Source organism: Mesoplodon bidens, assembly GCF_964165515.1.
Source record: "Mesoplodon bidens genome assembly, contig: HAP1_SCAFFOLD_129, whole genome shotgun sequence".
NCBI classification, from domain to species: Eukaryota; Metazoa; Chordata; class Mammalia; order Artiodactyla; family Ziphiidae; genus Mesoplodon; species Mesoplodon bidens.
Window position 1 is genome coordinate 224,928 of NW_027671294.1, and position 14,971 is coordinate 239,898.

At 42.4% G+C, this 14,971-nt stretch overlaps 1 protein-coding gene across 1 annotated transcript in view; it reads left to right on the plus strand.

Moving 5' to 3' along the window:
* Positions 1-14,971, plus strand: part of LOC308611596 (cytosolic carboxypeptidase 4-like) — a gene marked incomplete at both ends in the record, with an annotated part of 109,984 nt that overhangs the window by 69,234 nt on the left and 25,779 nt on the right. The window contains 4 exons of the mRNA XM_081260318.1: positions 5,854-6,019; positions 7,007-7,074; positions 12,666-12,782; positions 13,831-14,411. Coding sequence (XP_081116444.1) covers positions 5,854-6,019; positions 7,007-7,074; positions 12,666-12,782; positions 13,831-14,411 — 932 coding nt within the window. The remainder of the gene's footprint in view (positions 1-5,853; positions 6,020-7,006; positions 7,075-12,665; positions 12,783-13,830; positions 14,412-14,971) is intronic.

Genomic DNA, 14,971 nt, shown 5'->3' on the forward strand with positions numbered 1-14,971 from the left:
TTGAAGAATCCTTGCATTAGTGGGATAAACCCCACTTGATCATGGTGTATGATCCTTTTAATGTGCTGTTTGGTTCTGTTTGCTAGTATTTTGTTGAGGATTTTTGCATCTGTGTTCATCAGTGATATTGGCCTGTAGTTTTCTTTCTTTGTGACATCTTTGTCTGGTTTTGGTATCAGGGTGATGGTGGCCTCGTAGAATGAGTTTGGGAGTGTTCCTCCCTCTGCTATATTTTGGAAGAGCTTGAGAAGCATAGGTGTTAGCTCTTCTCTAAATGTTTGATAGAATTTGCCTGTGAAGCCATCTGGTCCTGGGCTTTTGTTTGGGGAAGATGTTTAATCACAGTTTCAATTTCAGTGCTTGTCATTGGTCTGTTTATATTTTCTATTTCTTCCTGGTTCAGTCTTGGAAGATTGTGCATTTCTAAGAATTGGTCCATTTCTTCCAGGTTGTCCATTTTATCGGCATATAGTTGCTTGTAGTAATCTCTTATGATCCTTTGTATTTCTGCGGTGTCAGTTGTTACTTCTCCTTTTTCATTTCTAATTTTATTGATTTGAGTCTTCTACCTTTTTTTCTTGATGAGTCTGGCTAATGGTTTATCAATTTTGTTTACCTTCTCAAAGAACTAGCTTTTAGTTTTATTGACCTTTGCTATTGTTTCCTTCATTTCTTTTTCTGATCTGATCTTTTTGATTTCTTTCCTTCTGCTAACTCTGGGGTTTTTTTGTTCTTCTTTCTCTAATTGCTTTAGGTGTTAGGTTAGGTGGTTTATTTGAGATGTTTCTTGTTTCTTAAGGTAGGATTGTATTGCTCTAAACTTCCCTCTTAGAACTGCTTTTGCTTCATCCCATAGGTTTTGGGTTGTCGTGTTTTCATTGTCCTTTGTTTCTAGGTTTTTTTTGATTTCCTCTTTGATTGTTTCAGTGATCTCTTGGTTATTAAGTAGTGTATTGTTTAGCCTGCATGTGTTTGTACTTTGTACAGATTTTTTCCTGTAATTGATATCTACTCTCATACTGTTGTGGTCAGAAAAGGTACTTGATATGATTTTAATTTTCTTAAATTTACCAGGGCTTGATTTGTGACCCAAGATATGATCTATCCTGGAGAACGTTCCATGAGCACTTGAGAAGAAAGTGTATTCTGTTGTTTTTGGATGGAATGTCCTATAAATATCAATTAAGTCCGTCTTGTTTTATGTATCATTTAAAGCCTGTGTTTCCTTATTTATTTTCATTTTGGATGATCTGTCCATTGGTGATAGTGGGGTGCTAACGTCCCCTACTGTGATTGTGTTACTGTCCATTTCCCCTTTTATGGCTGTTAGTATTTGCCTTATGTATTGAGGTGCTCCTATGTTGGGTGCAGAAATAATTACAATTTTTATGTCTTCTTTTTGGATTGATCTCTTGATCATTATGTAGTGTCCTTCTTTGTCTCTTGTAATAGTCTTTGTTCTAAAGTCTATTTAGTCTTACATGAGAATTGCTACTCCAGCTTTCTTTTGATTTTCTTTTACACGGAATATCTTTTTCCATCCCCTCACTTTCCGTCTGTATGTGACCCTGGGTCTGAAGTGGGTCTCTTGTAGACAGCATACATATTGGTCTTGTTTTTGTATCCATTCAGCCATTCTATGTCTTTTGGTTGAGCATTTAATCCATTTAATTTTAGGTTGTTATCTATATGTATGTTCCTATTACCATTTTCTTGGGGTTGTTTTTGTAGGTCTTTTCCTGTTGTGTTTCTTGCCTCGAGAAGTTCCTTTAGCATTTGCTGTAATGCTGGTTTTGTGCTGCTGAATTCTCTTAGCTTTTGCTTGTCTCTAAAGGTTTTAATTTCTCCTTTGAATCTGAATGACATCCTTGCCAGGTAGTGTAATCATGGTTGTAGGTTTTTCCCTTTCATCGCTTTAATTATGTTGTGCCACTCCCTTCTGGCTTGCAGAGTTTCTGATGAAAGATCAGCTGTTAACCTTATGAGGATTCCCTTGTATGTTACTTGTTGTTTCTCCCTTGCTGCTTTTAATATTTTTTCCTTGTATTTAATTTTTGAAGATTTGATTAATATGTGTCTTGGCATGTTTCTCCTTGGATTTAACCTGTATGGGACTCTCTGTGCTTCCTGGACTTGATTAATTATTTCCTTTCCCATATTAGGGAAGTTTTCAACTATAATCTGTTCAAATATTTTCTCAGTCTAGTCCCTTTATTTTCTCTTCTTCTGGGACCCGTATAATTGGAATGTTGGTGCCTTTAATGTTGTCCCAGAGGTCTCTGAGACTGTCGTCAATTCTTTTCATTCTTTTTTCTTTATTCTGCTCTGCAGTAGTTATTTCCACTATTTTATCTTCCAGGTCACTTATCCATTCTTCTGCCTCAGCTATTCTGCTGTTGATCCCTTCTAGAGAATTTTTAGTTTCATTTATTGTGTTGTTCATGATTGTTTGTTTGCTCTTTAGTTCTTCTAGGTCCTTGTTAAACTTTTCTTGTGTTTTCTGCATTCTATTTCCAAGATTTGGGATCATCTTTACTATCATTATTCTGAATTCTTTTTCAGGTAGACTGTCTATTTCCTCTTCATTTGTTTCGTCTGGTGGGTTTTTGCCTTGTTCCTTCATCTGCTGTGTGTTTCTCTGTCTTCTCATTTTGCTTGACTTACTGTGTTTGGGGTCTCCTTTTTGCAGGCTGCACGTTCGTAGTTCCCGTTGTTTTTGGTGTCTGTCCCCAGTGTCTAACGTTGGTTCAGTGGGTTGTGTAGGCTTCCTGGTGGAGGGGACTAGTGCCTGTGTTCTGGTGGATGAGGCTGTATCTTGCTTTTCTGGTGGGCAGGTCTGCGTCCGGTGGTGTGTTTTGGTATGTCTGTGACCTTATTATGATTTTAGGCCGCCTCTCTGCTAATGTGTGGGGTTGTGGTCCTGTCTTGCTTGTTGTTAGGCATAGGGTGTACAGCACTGTTGCTTGCTGGTCATTGAGTGGAGCTGGGTCTTGGTGTTGAGGTGGAGATCTCTTGGAGATCTTCACCGTTTGATATCATGTGGAGCTGGGAGGTCTTTGGTGGACCAATGTCCTGAACTCGGCTCTCCCACCTCAGAGGCACAGGCCTGATGCCTGGCCGGAACACCAAGACCCTGTCATCCACACGGCTCAGAATAAAAGGGAGAAAAAGAGAAAGAAAGAAAGAAAAAATAAAAGAAAGTAAAAGAAAGTTATTAAAATAAAAAATAAGAAATATTAAAAATAAGAAAAAGAAACTTAAATAAAAAAGAAAGAAAGAAGAGAGCAACCAAGCCAAAAAACAAATCCACCAATGATAACAAGCACTAAAAAGTATACCAAAACACACACACACACACACACGCACACACACACACACACACCAAAAAATGGACAGACAGAACCCTAGGACAAATGGTAAAAGCAAAGCTATACTGACAAATTCACACACAGAAGCATACACATACACACTCAGAAACATAGAAAAAGTAAAAAAAAAAAAATATATATATATATATATATATATATATATATATATATATATATAATCATTGCTCCCAAAGGCCACTGCCTCAATTTGGGATGATTTGTTGTCTATTCAGGTATTCCAGAGATGCAGGGTACATGAAGTTGATTGTGGATATTTAATCTGCTGATGCTGAGGCTGCTGGGAGAGATTTCCCTTTCTCTTCTTTGTTCGCATAGCTCCCAGGCTTCAGCTTTGGATTTGTCCCCGCCTCTGTGTGTAGGTCGCCTGAGGGCGTCTTTTCTTCGCTCGGACAGGACAGGGTTAAAGGAGCAGCTGATTCGGGGGCTCTGGCTCACTCCGGCCGTGGGGGGAGGGAAGGGTACGGAGTGTGGGGCGAGCCTGCGGCGGCAGAGGCTGGCATGACGTTGCACCAGCCTGAGGCGCGCCGTGCGTTCTCCTGGGGAAGTTGTCCCTGGATCACGGGACACTGGCAGTGGCGGGCTGCACAGGCTCCCCGGAGGGGACATGTGGAGAGTGACCTGTGCTCGCACACAGGCTTCTTGGTGGCGGCAACAGCAGCCTTAGCATCTCAAGTCCGTCTCTGGTGTCTGTGCTGTTAGCCGTGGCTCGCACCCATCTGTGGAGCTCCTTTAAGCAGCGCTCTTAATCCCCTCTCCTCGCGCACCAGGAAACCAAGAGGCAAGAGAAAGTCTCTTGCGTCTTTGGCAGCTCCAGACCTTTTCCCGGATTCCGTCCCGGCTAGCTGTGGCACACTAGCCCCCTTCAGGCTGTTCATGCAGCGAACCCCAGTCCTCTCCCTGGGATCTGACCTCCGAAGCCGGAGCTTCAGCTCCCAGCCCCCGCCCACCCCAGCAGAGGAGCAGACAAGCCTCTCAGGCTGGTGAGTGCTGGTCGGCACTGATCCTCTGTGCGGGAATCTCTCCGCTTTGCCCTCCGCACCCCTATTGCTGCGCTCTCCTCCGCGGCTCCGAAGCTTCCCCCCTCCGCCACCCGCAGTCTCCGCCCGCGAAGGGGCTTCCTAGTGTGTGGAAACCTTTCCTCCTTCACAGCTCCCTCCCACTGGTGCAGGTCCCGTCCCTATTCTTCTGTTTTCTTTATTCTTTTGCCCTACCCAGGTACGTGGGGAGTTTCTTGCCTTTTGGGAGGTCTGAGTTCTTCTGCCAGCATTCAGTAGGTGTTCTGTATGAGCTGTTCCACGTGTAGATGTATTTTTGATGTATTTGTGGGGAGGAAGGTGATCTCCACGTCTTACTCTTCCACCATCTTGAAGCTCCTCCTCGGAAATAGCATTGTTGATTTTATTAAGAAATTTCTGTTTTGAAAGTTGGCTTACATTTTTTTTACTTTGGAGTCATTTGGGTAGCGTGAATCCATGGCTTAAATTTTATGAAATGTTTTTCCTCCATGTTCTTTCCTGTGGAGCAGCCCATAATGTGGGCCTGGAGGTACCATTCATGGCATAATTGTAGACAGTCACTGCCCTGTGGCATGTTCTAAGCATCCTCCATATCTCCTACTATGACTTCTTGGCCTTAGAGCTTAATGGAAACGCCTTAGGAATACCAAACTGGAGGCTTACATTAGTCAACTTTCTGTATCAAGTCAGTAGACAAAACATTTACTAAGGGACTGCAGAAAATGGCCATATTTTTGCCAAAGACATACTGACTACTCCCAACTCTCTGTCTCTCAATTTAGTAAACTTGTTCTTACATTTTTCACAGTGTCTGAAAAGAAGGGTCTTGTCATGTTCCATCAGTATCAAAATGTTACATCTGCAAACCCAATTTTTCTTTGCTTTGTGTAGATACCAAGAGAGATCACCACTGTGGGCTTTGAGAAGAAGCATGTTATTTGATTTAGGTACTTGGGATTCTCTTAGTCTTTCTTCTGATTTCATATTTTACCTTTTTCCTTGATATTTTTCTCTTCAGATCATAGCTAAAAGAGAAAAGTAAGACTTCTATCAGTTCAGCTACTCATTCTCTAATTTAGGCAATAATTCACAACAACACATGGATGGTTGAAGGAAGATGCCATTACCTCCTCTTCCCTCAGCTATTCTGGACCATGTTTTACCTTAGGTGCAGCATCCCTTGAAAGTCTCTGAAGTCTATTTTCAGACTACATTCATTCCAGTAATATATTAGCTGTAAAAGAGAAATAAAAATGCAGATTACACACTGGACCAAAGCAGATCCTGTGTTAGACAAAATTCTACATTAGAATGTTCAGATTAGAAGTTCTACATTAAGGCTATTACTGTCCATTTAGGCTGCGTGTAATCCATTACTTAAAATAACATTATAGCAAAGGGACTCCACACAAGATGTCAGTGTCTGATATGATCTTCTCTTTGTTCAGAACTGCCTGGATGACAAAAGTCTGGAGGCTCTCATCTCCCTTGTGCTTCAGATCCTGAGGCAATGCTACCCTAAGAGCCCACTTCCCTTGGTCACAGCCAGCAGTGCTTATTCCTTCCCAGTCCCTGGGAGCACCACCTCTGAACCTCCACGTGTTCTAACTGAAGGTAAAGTATGTGGGTAGTTCTTCTGTACTTATTTTGCTCGTAGTTATGAGCCTTATGATGAACTTTTGCATTTGGATACTATTTCAGAGGAATGTGGATGAAAGTAGAATCAATTTTTTTAACAGATCAACTGATTATCTAATAAGTAATTAGAGACATGTATGAGAAAGCTAGTTTTTCATAATACCAAGCTTATTAATTTTGTCCTTAATTATTAAGTGTTGGCACTTTGCCTGGTAGCTATGGAATGCCTGTAGAGTCATCTCAGCTGATTTTAAAAAATCTATTTGCAATCCCATGATGGAGTCCCTCCACCATACAGACTGGTTCTGGAATTAATTTGCCCTCAGGATGAAATTGAAATCAAACTTTTGCTGTTTTGCCACCCCATGCAAGTCATTTTAGAATACTTGAAAGTATGATTATCCAATCTCCTAGAAGGTTTTGTTGTCAGAAGATACTAGTGCTTTTCAACCTTGTCCTCTTTCCAGGGAACAGATTTTCCATAGGCATCATCTTGTCACAATGACACTGGGTGCTTTCTGTGGACTTTTGTTTTAAATCAGTTCCTTCGTATTAAAATTAGGGAATCAAAGTGCTGTCTACATTACAACAGCTTTGGCATCTACGTGATCACTAAACTCTGGCAATGTTAGTTGCATAAATACTTCTACATAGAAGTTGCGTAAATACTTCTACATTGGGTGAAGGAAGCCAGAATGGTATTCATGTGTCATTTTATTCTGCACTCATTTTGCATTCAGTGTGGGACAGCAGTTTAGACATCATGATATAGTGCTCTCACGTACCTATGTGCGCGTGATTTACACATCTGATAAGTGTAAGCGTGTGTTGGGATCCTGTACACTTAATAATGGCCCCTTACTTGTGGGAAGTACTAAGCATTGGGTGGCGAGAATCTCAATCCAAGGCAAAGGGGAAGCCTCATCCATTTCACCTCTGTTTTTTTTTTTTTTCCCCACTCAGAAGATTTTGAAGATGATGGAGACGAAGAAGAGGACAAAGACTCAGATTCTGAAGATGTGAAAGAGGAAGTAGGTACACTAGCCCTTGCTTCTAATGATCTCTACATTCATAATTCTACAAAGGAAAATGTCCCTTTCTATGTTCAGCTAAGCCCAGGGTAAAATTTTTTTCAGAATTTTTAATTAATTAATTAATTAATTTATGGTTGCTTTGGGTCTTTGTTGCTGCCTGTGGGCTTTCTCTAGTTGCAGTGAGTGGGGGCTACTCTTCATTGTAGTGCATGGACTTCTCATTGTGGCGGCTTCTCCTGTTGCAGAGCACGGGCTCTAGGCACGCGAGCTTCAGTAATTGTGGCATGCAGGCTCAGTAGTTGTGGCTCGCGGGTTCTAGAGTGCAGGCTCAGTAGTTGTGGTGCATGGGCTTAGTTGCTCCACGGCATGTGAGATCTTCCCAGGCCATGTCCCCTGGATTGGCAGGCAGGTTCTTAACCACTGTGCCACCAGGGAAGTCCCGCCCAGGGTAAATTTTAAGGATGGACTTTTGCGTTTCCACTTTAAGTCCTGGCAGATACTGATGCTCACTAAATGAAGGCTACTGTTACTGATTTCCAAGTTGTCATTTTTGTCTTGGTAGGCCCAGTACAATCCCATCGTCAAGTCAGAGGCTATCTATTATCAAGGCACTAATATTCCATCAGGATAAGCCTGAGGTAGACATTTAGGGTTGGTGTATTTAATGAATGTGAAGGATACTCAGGCAAAGAGACCATGGAAAGACTTCCTAGGAAACTTTTTCTAGTAGATCTCCACTGTCTTTGTAAGTCACTCTTCTTATCTACCCAATCTATACACAGGACCACTGCGTTGTACAATTCCATTTACCTTGGAGTATGTGAACTGTGCTCCTTTGGGTTGTATGGCACGTATCCTGGCCAGCAAGGAAGTAGTGCCTTTTAGTCTCTATCAATAATAACCTATGCTATAGAATGGAGATCAGCCAACTCTCTATGAAAGGTCAGATAATCATTACTCTACGCTTTGTGGACCATACAGTTTCTGTCACAACAACTCAGGTTTTCTGGTGTAGCACAAAAGCAACCATAGACAATGTGTAAACAATAGGGCATGACTGTGTTCCACAAAAGCAGACAGTGGGGCATAGTTTACTGACAGCATTTCTAGAAAAAGGTTTCTAAACCTTGGCATTTTGGCTGGATAATTCTTTGTCATGGGGGGTTGTCCTGTGCATTATACGATGTTTAGCAGCACTCCTGACCTCAATCCACAAGATGCTGGTGACATCCACCCCTTTGCCCCCGAGTCATGAATCAAAACTGTCTCTGGGACTTGCCAAATATCCCTGCGGGGCAAAAATCACCCTGTGGTTAAGAACCACTGCTCTAGAATAATGATAATTTATCTACGAGTTATAATTCTGTCTCCATCTCTGTTGGTGGACATCGACTTGGACAAGTCCCTTCAAGTTATAGTTCCTTAGTTTTGACATCTGCAAAGTAAGACTGAGAAGTAAATGCTACCTTTTATGACATTCCTGGAGATGAAATCTGGATCAAAAAATCTACCTATCTATCTATCTATCTACTTGTCTATTTATCTATCTACTATCCATCCATCCATCCTCCTCTCCCCCTCCCTCTCTTCCTTTCTTTTTACATACCATTCCATCTACACGTCTGCCTAGGGAGAAAGAGACTTTTTGCGTTCTCTGTCATAATAATCACTCACCTTGCTAATGGTAGTAGCAGACATAGAGGGACTACCTCTTAGCCAGGTCTCTAGGTTAAGGCTGCTGTTGCTATTCTGGTGTGCTCAGGGTTTTGTTGATAAATAGAATCATTTCTGAAGTCATCAGTAGCAAATTGGCTCTTTGCTGTGCCTTGCCGATGCAGGCCTATGGAGAACTTGCTGAATTATTTGAATAATACTGTGCTGCTGCAGTCATTCATCAATGCCACTTTCCCACCCCTCTTGCTGGCTCTTTGATAATTGAATGTTTGATGTGTAGCATCAGTCACCTCTTGTATCTGATGTGGAGGGACAAGCTGCAGGCTGGTGCTCGACTTCACACAGCATGGGGTTGGGGGAGAGCTTTCAGACTGTCTCCTTACCCCCACTCTGCAGATGATGGTGGGTTGGGGTGGAGTGGAATCTAAACAAATAAATCAATCCAGCTGGGAAGGAAGCATAAGACAAATAAGTGAGGGCCTGGAAATAATTCGTCAAGAGCCTTCGAGCTGAGGAGAAGGTGAGAAGTAAGTGTGCGAGCATGCCTTATAGAGAAACAGAGGAACATCAGAGTAAGGGCTTGATTCTGGGGTATAGCAGGAGACAGGGAACCGGGTTTTCCCCTGGAGAACCCAACAGCATTTGCTGCAAGTTATGTGGGCAAGAAGCCAAGAGTATTTATTTCTGGTCAGAGAATGGACGCAGGCCTTTAACTTGTGGCCTTTTCCTTTGAAAATCTTAGTTAACAATTGGGAGAAGCCTCTTAGAAAGAATGATTAAAAGGAACTTATATCTGTAAAGCGCCTTGAGAGTGTATAGTTGGGTGCTGTTCTTTGATTGAAAACTGTGAATGTCATCATAAGGAAAGAAACTTACAACGTATATAGACTAGAGGTTGTCCATGTTTGTTTGTTGTTTTTCTTAATGAACACAAACATTAGATTTGGACAGACTCTAAAGAAGAGGAGGACAGAAAAGGGTGAATTCAAGCTCTTCCTTGCTTTCTTCCCTCCTTTCCTCCTCTTAAACTTTTTATTTCTTTCAGGTATTTTCTTGGATATGATCCATATGTGAGGTGGCATGCTAAGTTCTTAGGGATGTTAATGTGATACAAAAGCAAATAAGACAGTTTTTATCTTCACAGAATTCAGTCTAGTAAACTTGGGGTTTGTCTCTACCAGAGTTTGAATGGGCACCTTCAAAAGGGTGTTGAACTCAAATCTAAGGCTGGGGAAAGTCAATATTGGAAGGGTCGAACCTGAGGAGGGAGGGAGTTATCTGGGTTAGATGGGTACCAAAATCCTAAATGATGAAGCTTCTCTGGGTTGCTGTGAGGACAGAGAAGCTGGTCCACTCCTAAATAAATATAAGCGTATTTATAAAGGGTGTTTATAAAATACAGAAGTAGTTGACAACTTGCTTGAGTGCCTGGAGATTCAGAGGCCAAGATTCAAGCTTTGAGGACCAGAGATGGTCTCTGTTACAAGTACTCCACTTTGCTGTTATACTGAGAAAGCCATCGCAGGCAGTATATAAATGAACGGACATGACTGTGATCCGATAAAACTTTATTTACAAAAACAAGCAGTGGGCTATAGTTTGCTAACACCTGCTCTAAGGCTGAGTAGGTCACCTAGATAGGCTGAAGCTCATGGGTTACCTGACGCTCCTCATTCCAGACGTACCAACCTTACTTGTTGGTGGGGAGATGTTTCTCAATGCCTGGCAGGTTGCATTTCTATTGGTGCCACCTTGGGGCATGGCTGAGGCTGTAGCAGAGATGGTGAAAGGAAGGGAGATCTGACAGATGAAGCTGGAAAGGGTAAGTGTTGGGATCTCCAGTACCAGGCTAAGGAGTTTGGGCCTGGTATGCGCTGTATCTGAAAAATTCCTTATATCAACCTCATGGGATCTATATTTCTTTTAATTTAAAGCTTGGAGGAAAATTGCAGAAGATGGATGGAATATTGCACTCTATCCCCTGAATCAGGAATATAACATTTTTAAAAATGATTTTTAAAAAAATTTATGTTAACCTCTTATTTATTTATTTTTTTGGCTGCGTTGGGTCTTCGTTGCTGTGTGCGGGCTTTCTCTAGTTGCGGTGAGCGGGGGCTACTCTTCGTTGCGGTGCACGAGCTTCTCATTGTGGTGGCTTCTCTTGTTGAGGAGCACAGGTTCTAGGTGCGCAGGCTTCAGTAGCTGTGGCTCACAGGCTCTAGAGCACAGGCTCAGTAGTTGTGGCGCACAGACTTAGTTGCTCCGTGGCATGTGGTATATTCCCGGACCAGGGCTCGAACCCATGTCCCCTGCACTGGCAGGCGGATTCTTAACCACTGCGCCACCAGGGAAGCCCAGGAATATAACATTTATTTTCCACATTTATTTGATTTCAGGAAGAATAAGCCAGGCTTTCAGGACTATCAGGTTTTTCCTTAACTAACAAAATAGATTCCTAAAATACAGGGTGGATTCCCCCTTCATTTTATTAGGGAAACTTGATCTGGGAGAGGCATAGAAAGATTAAGAGATGGAGCTATGTCCTTCCTCTGTAACATTCTATAACCTTTGAAAAATACAGAAGCGTTTGGAGGAGAGTCACCATCACTGTTAAACTATTATGAAATGATGATCTAGAAGAAGAAATAAAAGGTCTGGTATTATTCATCCCAATGAAGAAAAGGCTGGTGGTGATTCGGTAAACTTTTAAATGTACAAAGGGATAAAGGTATAGTAGGAGGTTATGACCTCCTCCCCAGAGCCTGGAAGGCTCAGCATCATACCTGCATATGGAATCTTGACTCTTGCAGTCTTCCTCTTACTCTTTATGCTTCAGCCACTTTCTATTTAAAAAAATTTTTTAAATTTATTTTATTGAAGTATAATTGATTTATAATGTGTTAATTTCTGCTATACAGCAGTGATTCAGTTATATGTATGAATTCTTGTATATGAGTGTATACATTCAGCCACCTTCTTTCTGTAAGCAAATTTAAGTTGCTTTTATTTTCTTTTTCTGTTAGTAATTTCTTGCCCCAAGTCTTTGCCTTTTTGGCCGTTATTGTTAAAATGTGTCCTCCGGGCTTCCCTGGTGGCTCAGTGGTTGAGAATCCGCCTGCGGATGCAGGGGACACGGGTTTGTGCCCTGGTGCAGGAAGATCCCACATGCCGCAGAGCGACTGGGCCCGTGAACCATGGCCGCTGAGCCTGCGCGTCCGGAGCCTGTGCTCTGCAATGGGAGAGGCCACAACAGTGAGAGGCCCGTGTACCGCAAAAAAAAAGAAAAAAAAAAAAGTGACCTCCTTAGCTTCTTTGTACCCCAGCCTCACTCACCATCACTTCACCACCTCTCATTCTTCCCATGACATTTATCACTGTTTGAAGTTACCTTGCTCATTTGTTTGCTTTCTTACTGTCTTCCTTTTCTCACTAGAAGGCAAGTTCTATGGAATCATGGACCTTGGTCTGTTCAATTATCAATGAGTCTTTAGTACCTAGGAGAGTGCCCACTCATAGTAGGGGCTCATTAAACGTTTGTGAAAAGAGTGACCTAAATAGGTAGATAGATGAATAAGTACAACAGTTACAGTTATGGCAAAGACAGTGGTGATGAGATAAAAACAATTCTTTGGTATTGTGCTTCATTGTTTACATAGTTCATCTCATTTTACATAAATTATTTATGATGAAGGCTGATAAATACTAACATGAACACTGAGAAAAATTATCATCTTTCTTAGTATTTAAAAAATACAACCTTACATATTAAATTATCCTTGACTAGGCTAGCACTATAACTTGGAGGCAAGGAAACCGTGTCCCAGGATTCTGAAAAGTCCCATCTGTAGCTTGTCTCGATATTTCTCAGGATGGCTCTCCTGATTGTAACATATTTTTTGAATGTGCCATTGTAGGATGATGCCTTGGAAACAGATGTGAACAAACTGAGCTCCAAACCTGGTCTTGATGGACCTGAAGAGGAGCTGATGCAATATGAGGCGATGTGTCTTGAGCTCTCCTGCAGTTTTGAGGTAGAATGTATGCCGTGGTTCTACTCCTCGGTGATGCTAATGGGTTCTTTGCAGACCCTGGGCATCCAAACTGGCCTCCAGATGGAAAGCATTGCTCATCTTTAGCATTCTGCTTCTGGGATCTTTCCGAGAGGGAAGTAAAAGGCTAAACAAAAATATGAGAAGGTGGCAGAGATAGGATGCATGCAAGGGTCCTATCAATACAATCTGACACCCATCACCTCGGAAGGAAGTAGGATGAAGGTTCACATTGCTGCCTGTTGTCTGGTGGGCAGGGTGCCTTACTCTCATGTCCTGGGAAAGCAAGTGAAAATTCATGGTGACTTAATCATTCTCTTGTGAGAGTAGGATGGTTGTATGAGATGGCTTTCTGAAGGTGAGCAGCCTGATTCTAGGGTTTCGTTGTTAGCAGAAACAAATCAAGCACCTTATGCCTGGTCATGTTAATCCAGTGGTTGGTTGCTGCTGCTTCTTCTGCTGTTGCTCCCACCAAAATTTAGACCTGCTTTTGGACCTCCATTCTTTTCTTATGATTCTTAATAAACCATGAATTTGGCCATATCTAAGGGTACACGCTAAGTCACTTATAGAAGGGAGCTGACATATTGTATTTCACTCTAGAAAGCAGAAAGGCATTGGTGGGTAAAAGCTTCAGGGAAGGAAATTTTAATTCCGAGTAAAAAAGAATTTTTCTTAAACTATCAGAATGATCCTCAAATAAAAGGAACCACCTTGGGATACAGGGAAGTTTCTGTAAATGAGTCATTCAACCAGGCTGTAAATGTTTGGGGGTGTTGTAGGAGGCTTTCATGTACTGCATAGACTCATACTAGACCCACCAAATGCCCCTTCCAAGTGTGCGTTTCTAGGATTCTGCTATTTCTTTGACTCTTGAAGCTTAGTCTTTCCTTGACTGACTTTGGAAAAAGTTTTACAGTGCAGAGGATTTATGCTTAGCTCTGTGCCCAGAGAGTGAGGACAGGGATCAGATTGTATTCTCTACTTGGACAGAAACACTGACGTATTCTTTTCCACTTTTAACCTGAAGGCACTGGAGTCCAAACCTGGAGGTGGTTTGAACTTGGACGAGACTCAGTGTGCCAGTCACCACCACATTCTGACTGCTGCCTCCCCAAAAGGGCTTTGCTTGAATAAGGACCAAATCTCCTGGGGACAAGAAAGAGAAGTCCCTGTCCAGACCTCCCTTCTGAGCAGAGTGAAGATGGGGAGGTCCAACATACATCTAACCTCCAAAGAAGGACCTAGAATGAACCCATACCGAAATGCACAATCCAATGGTCTTGGGATAGGTTCTTCCGGAAGTGAAATCTCAGGCGTTCAGGCGTCCTTCAAAGAGGATGCTTGGGACATAGATGCGATTTCCTGCCCAAGGATAAGTGCCTCCTTTTCCAATTCCACTAGACCTAGAGAAGCTACTGAATTAATAGATAAGCTCCTGCAGACACATCGGACGCATATCGCCTTCCATGACCCCTATCTTTGTATGGCCAAAGCTAGAAGAACCAGATCTGTGTCTGACTTCACAATGATGGCATTTCCTGATTTCTGGGGTCATTGTCCACCTCTCTCTGCCCAGTCCGTGTTGGAACGTAAATGTGGAGTCCAAAGGTGATGGTGCTACTAACTTGGGAGCTATATATATTTTTTCTTCTTTAGTATTTTTGTAGGTGGAATGGTTTGTACAGATAATTCTGTTATCTTCAGGAAAGTGAGCATTAGTCAGCAGCATGTTAAAAGCCTTAAGGAGGGCTTTCCCGGTGGCACAGTGGTTGAGAGTCTGCCTGCCGATGCAGGGGACACGAGTTCATGCCCTGGTCCGGGAAGATCCCACATGCTGTGGAGTGGCTGGGCCCGTGAGCCATGGCCGCTGGGCCTGCACGTCTGGAGCCTGTGCTCCGCAACGGGAGAGGCCACAACAGTGAGAGGCCCGTGTACCGCCCCCACCAAAAAAAAAAAAAAAAACCTTAAGGAAATTTTCGCCAAATATACAAGCTTACCTCCCTACTAGGACATTTCAGAGCCAAGGGTAGGGTGGTGGTAGACATGTGTTTCCACAAAAAGAATTTCTTAGACGATTCTAATGCAACCCCTTACCCCGTATCCATTGCAAATCCTACAAAAGGGAAAGATTATCCAGTTTCTCCAAATACTGGGATCATTCCTTAAGG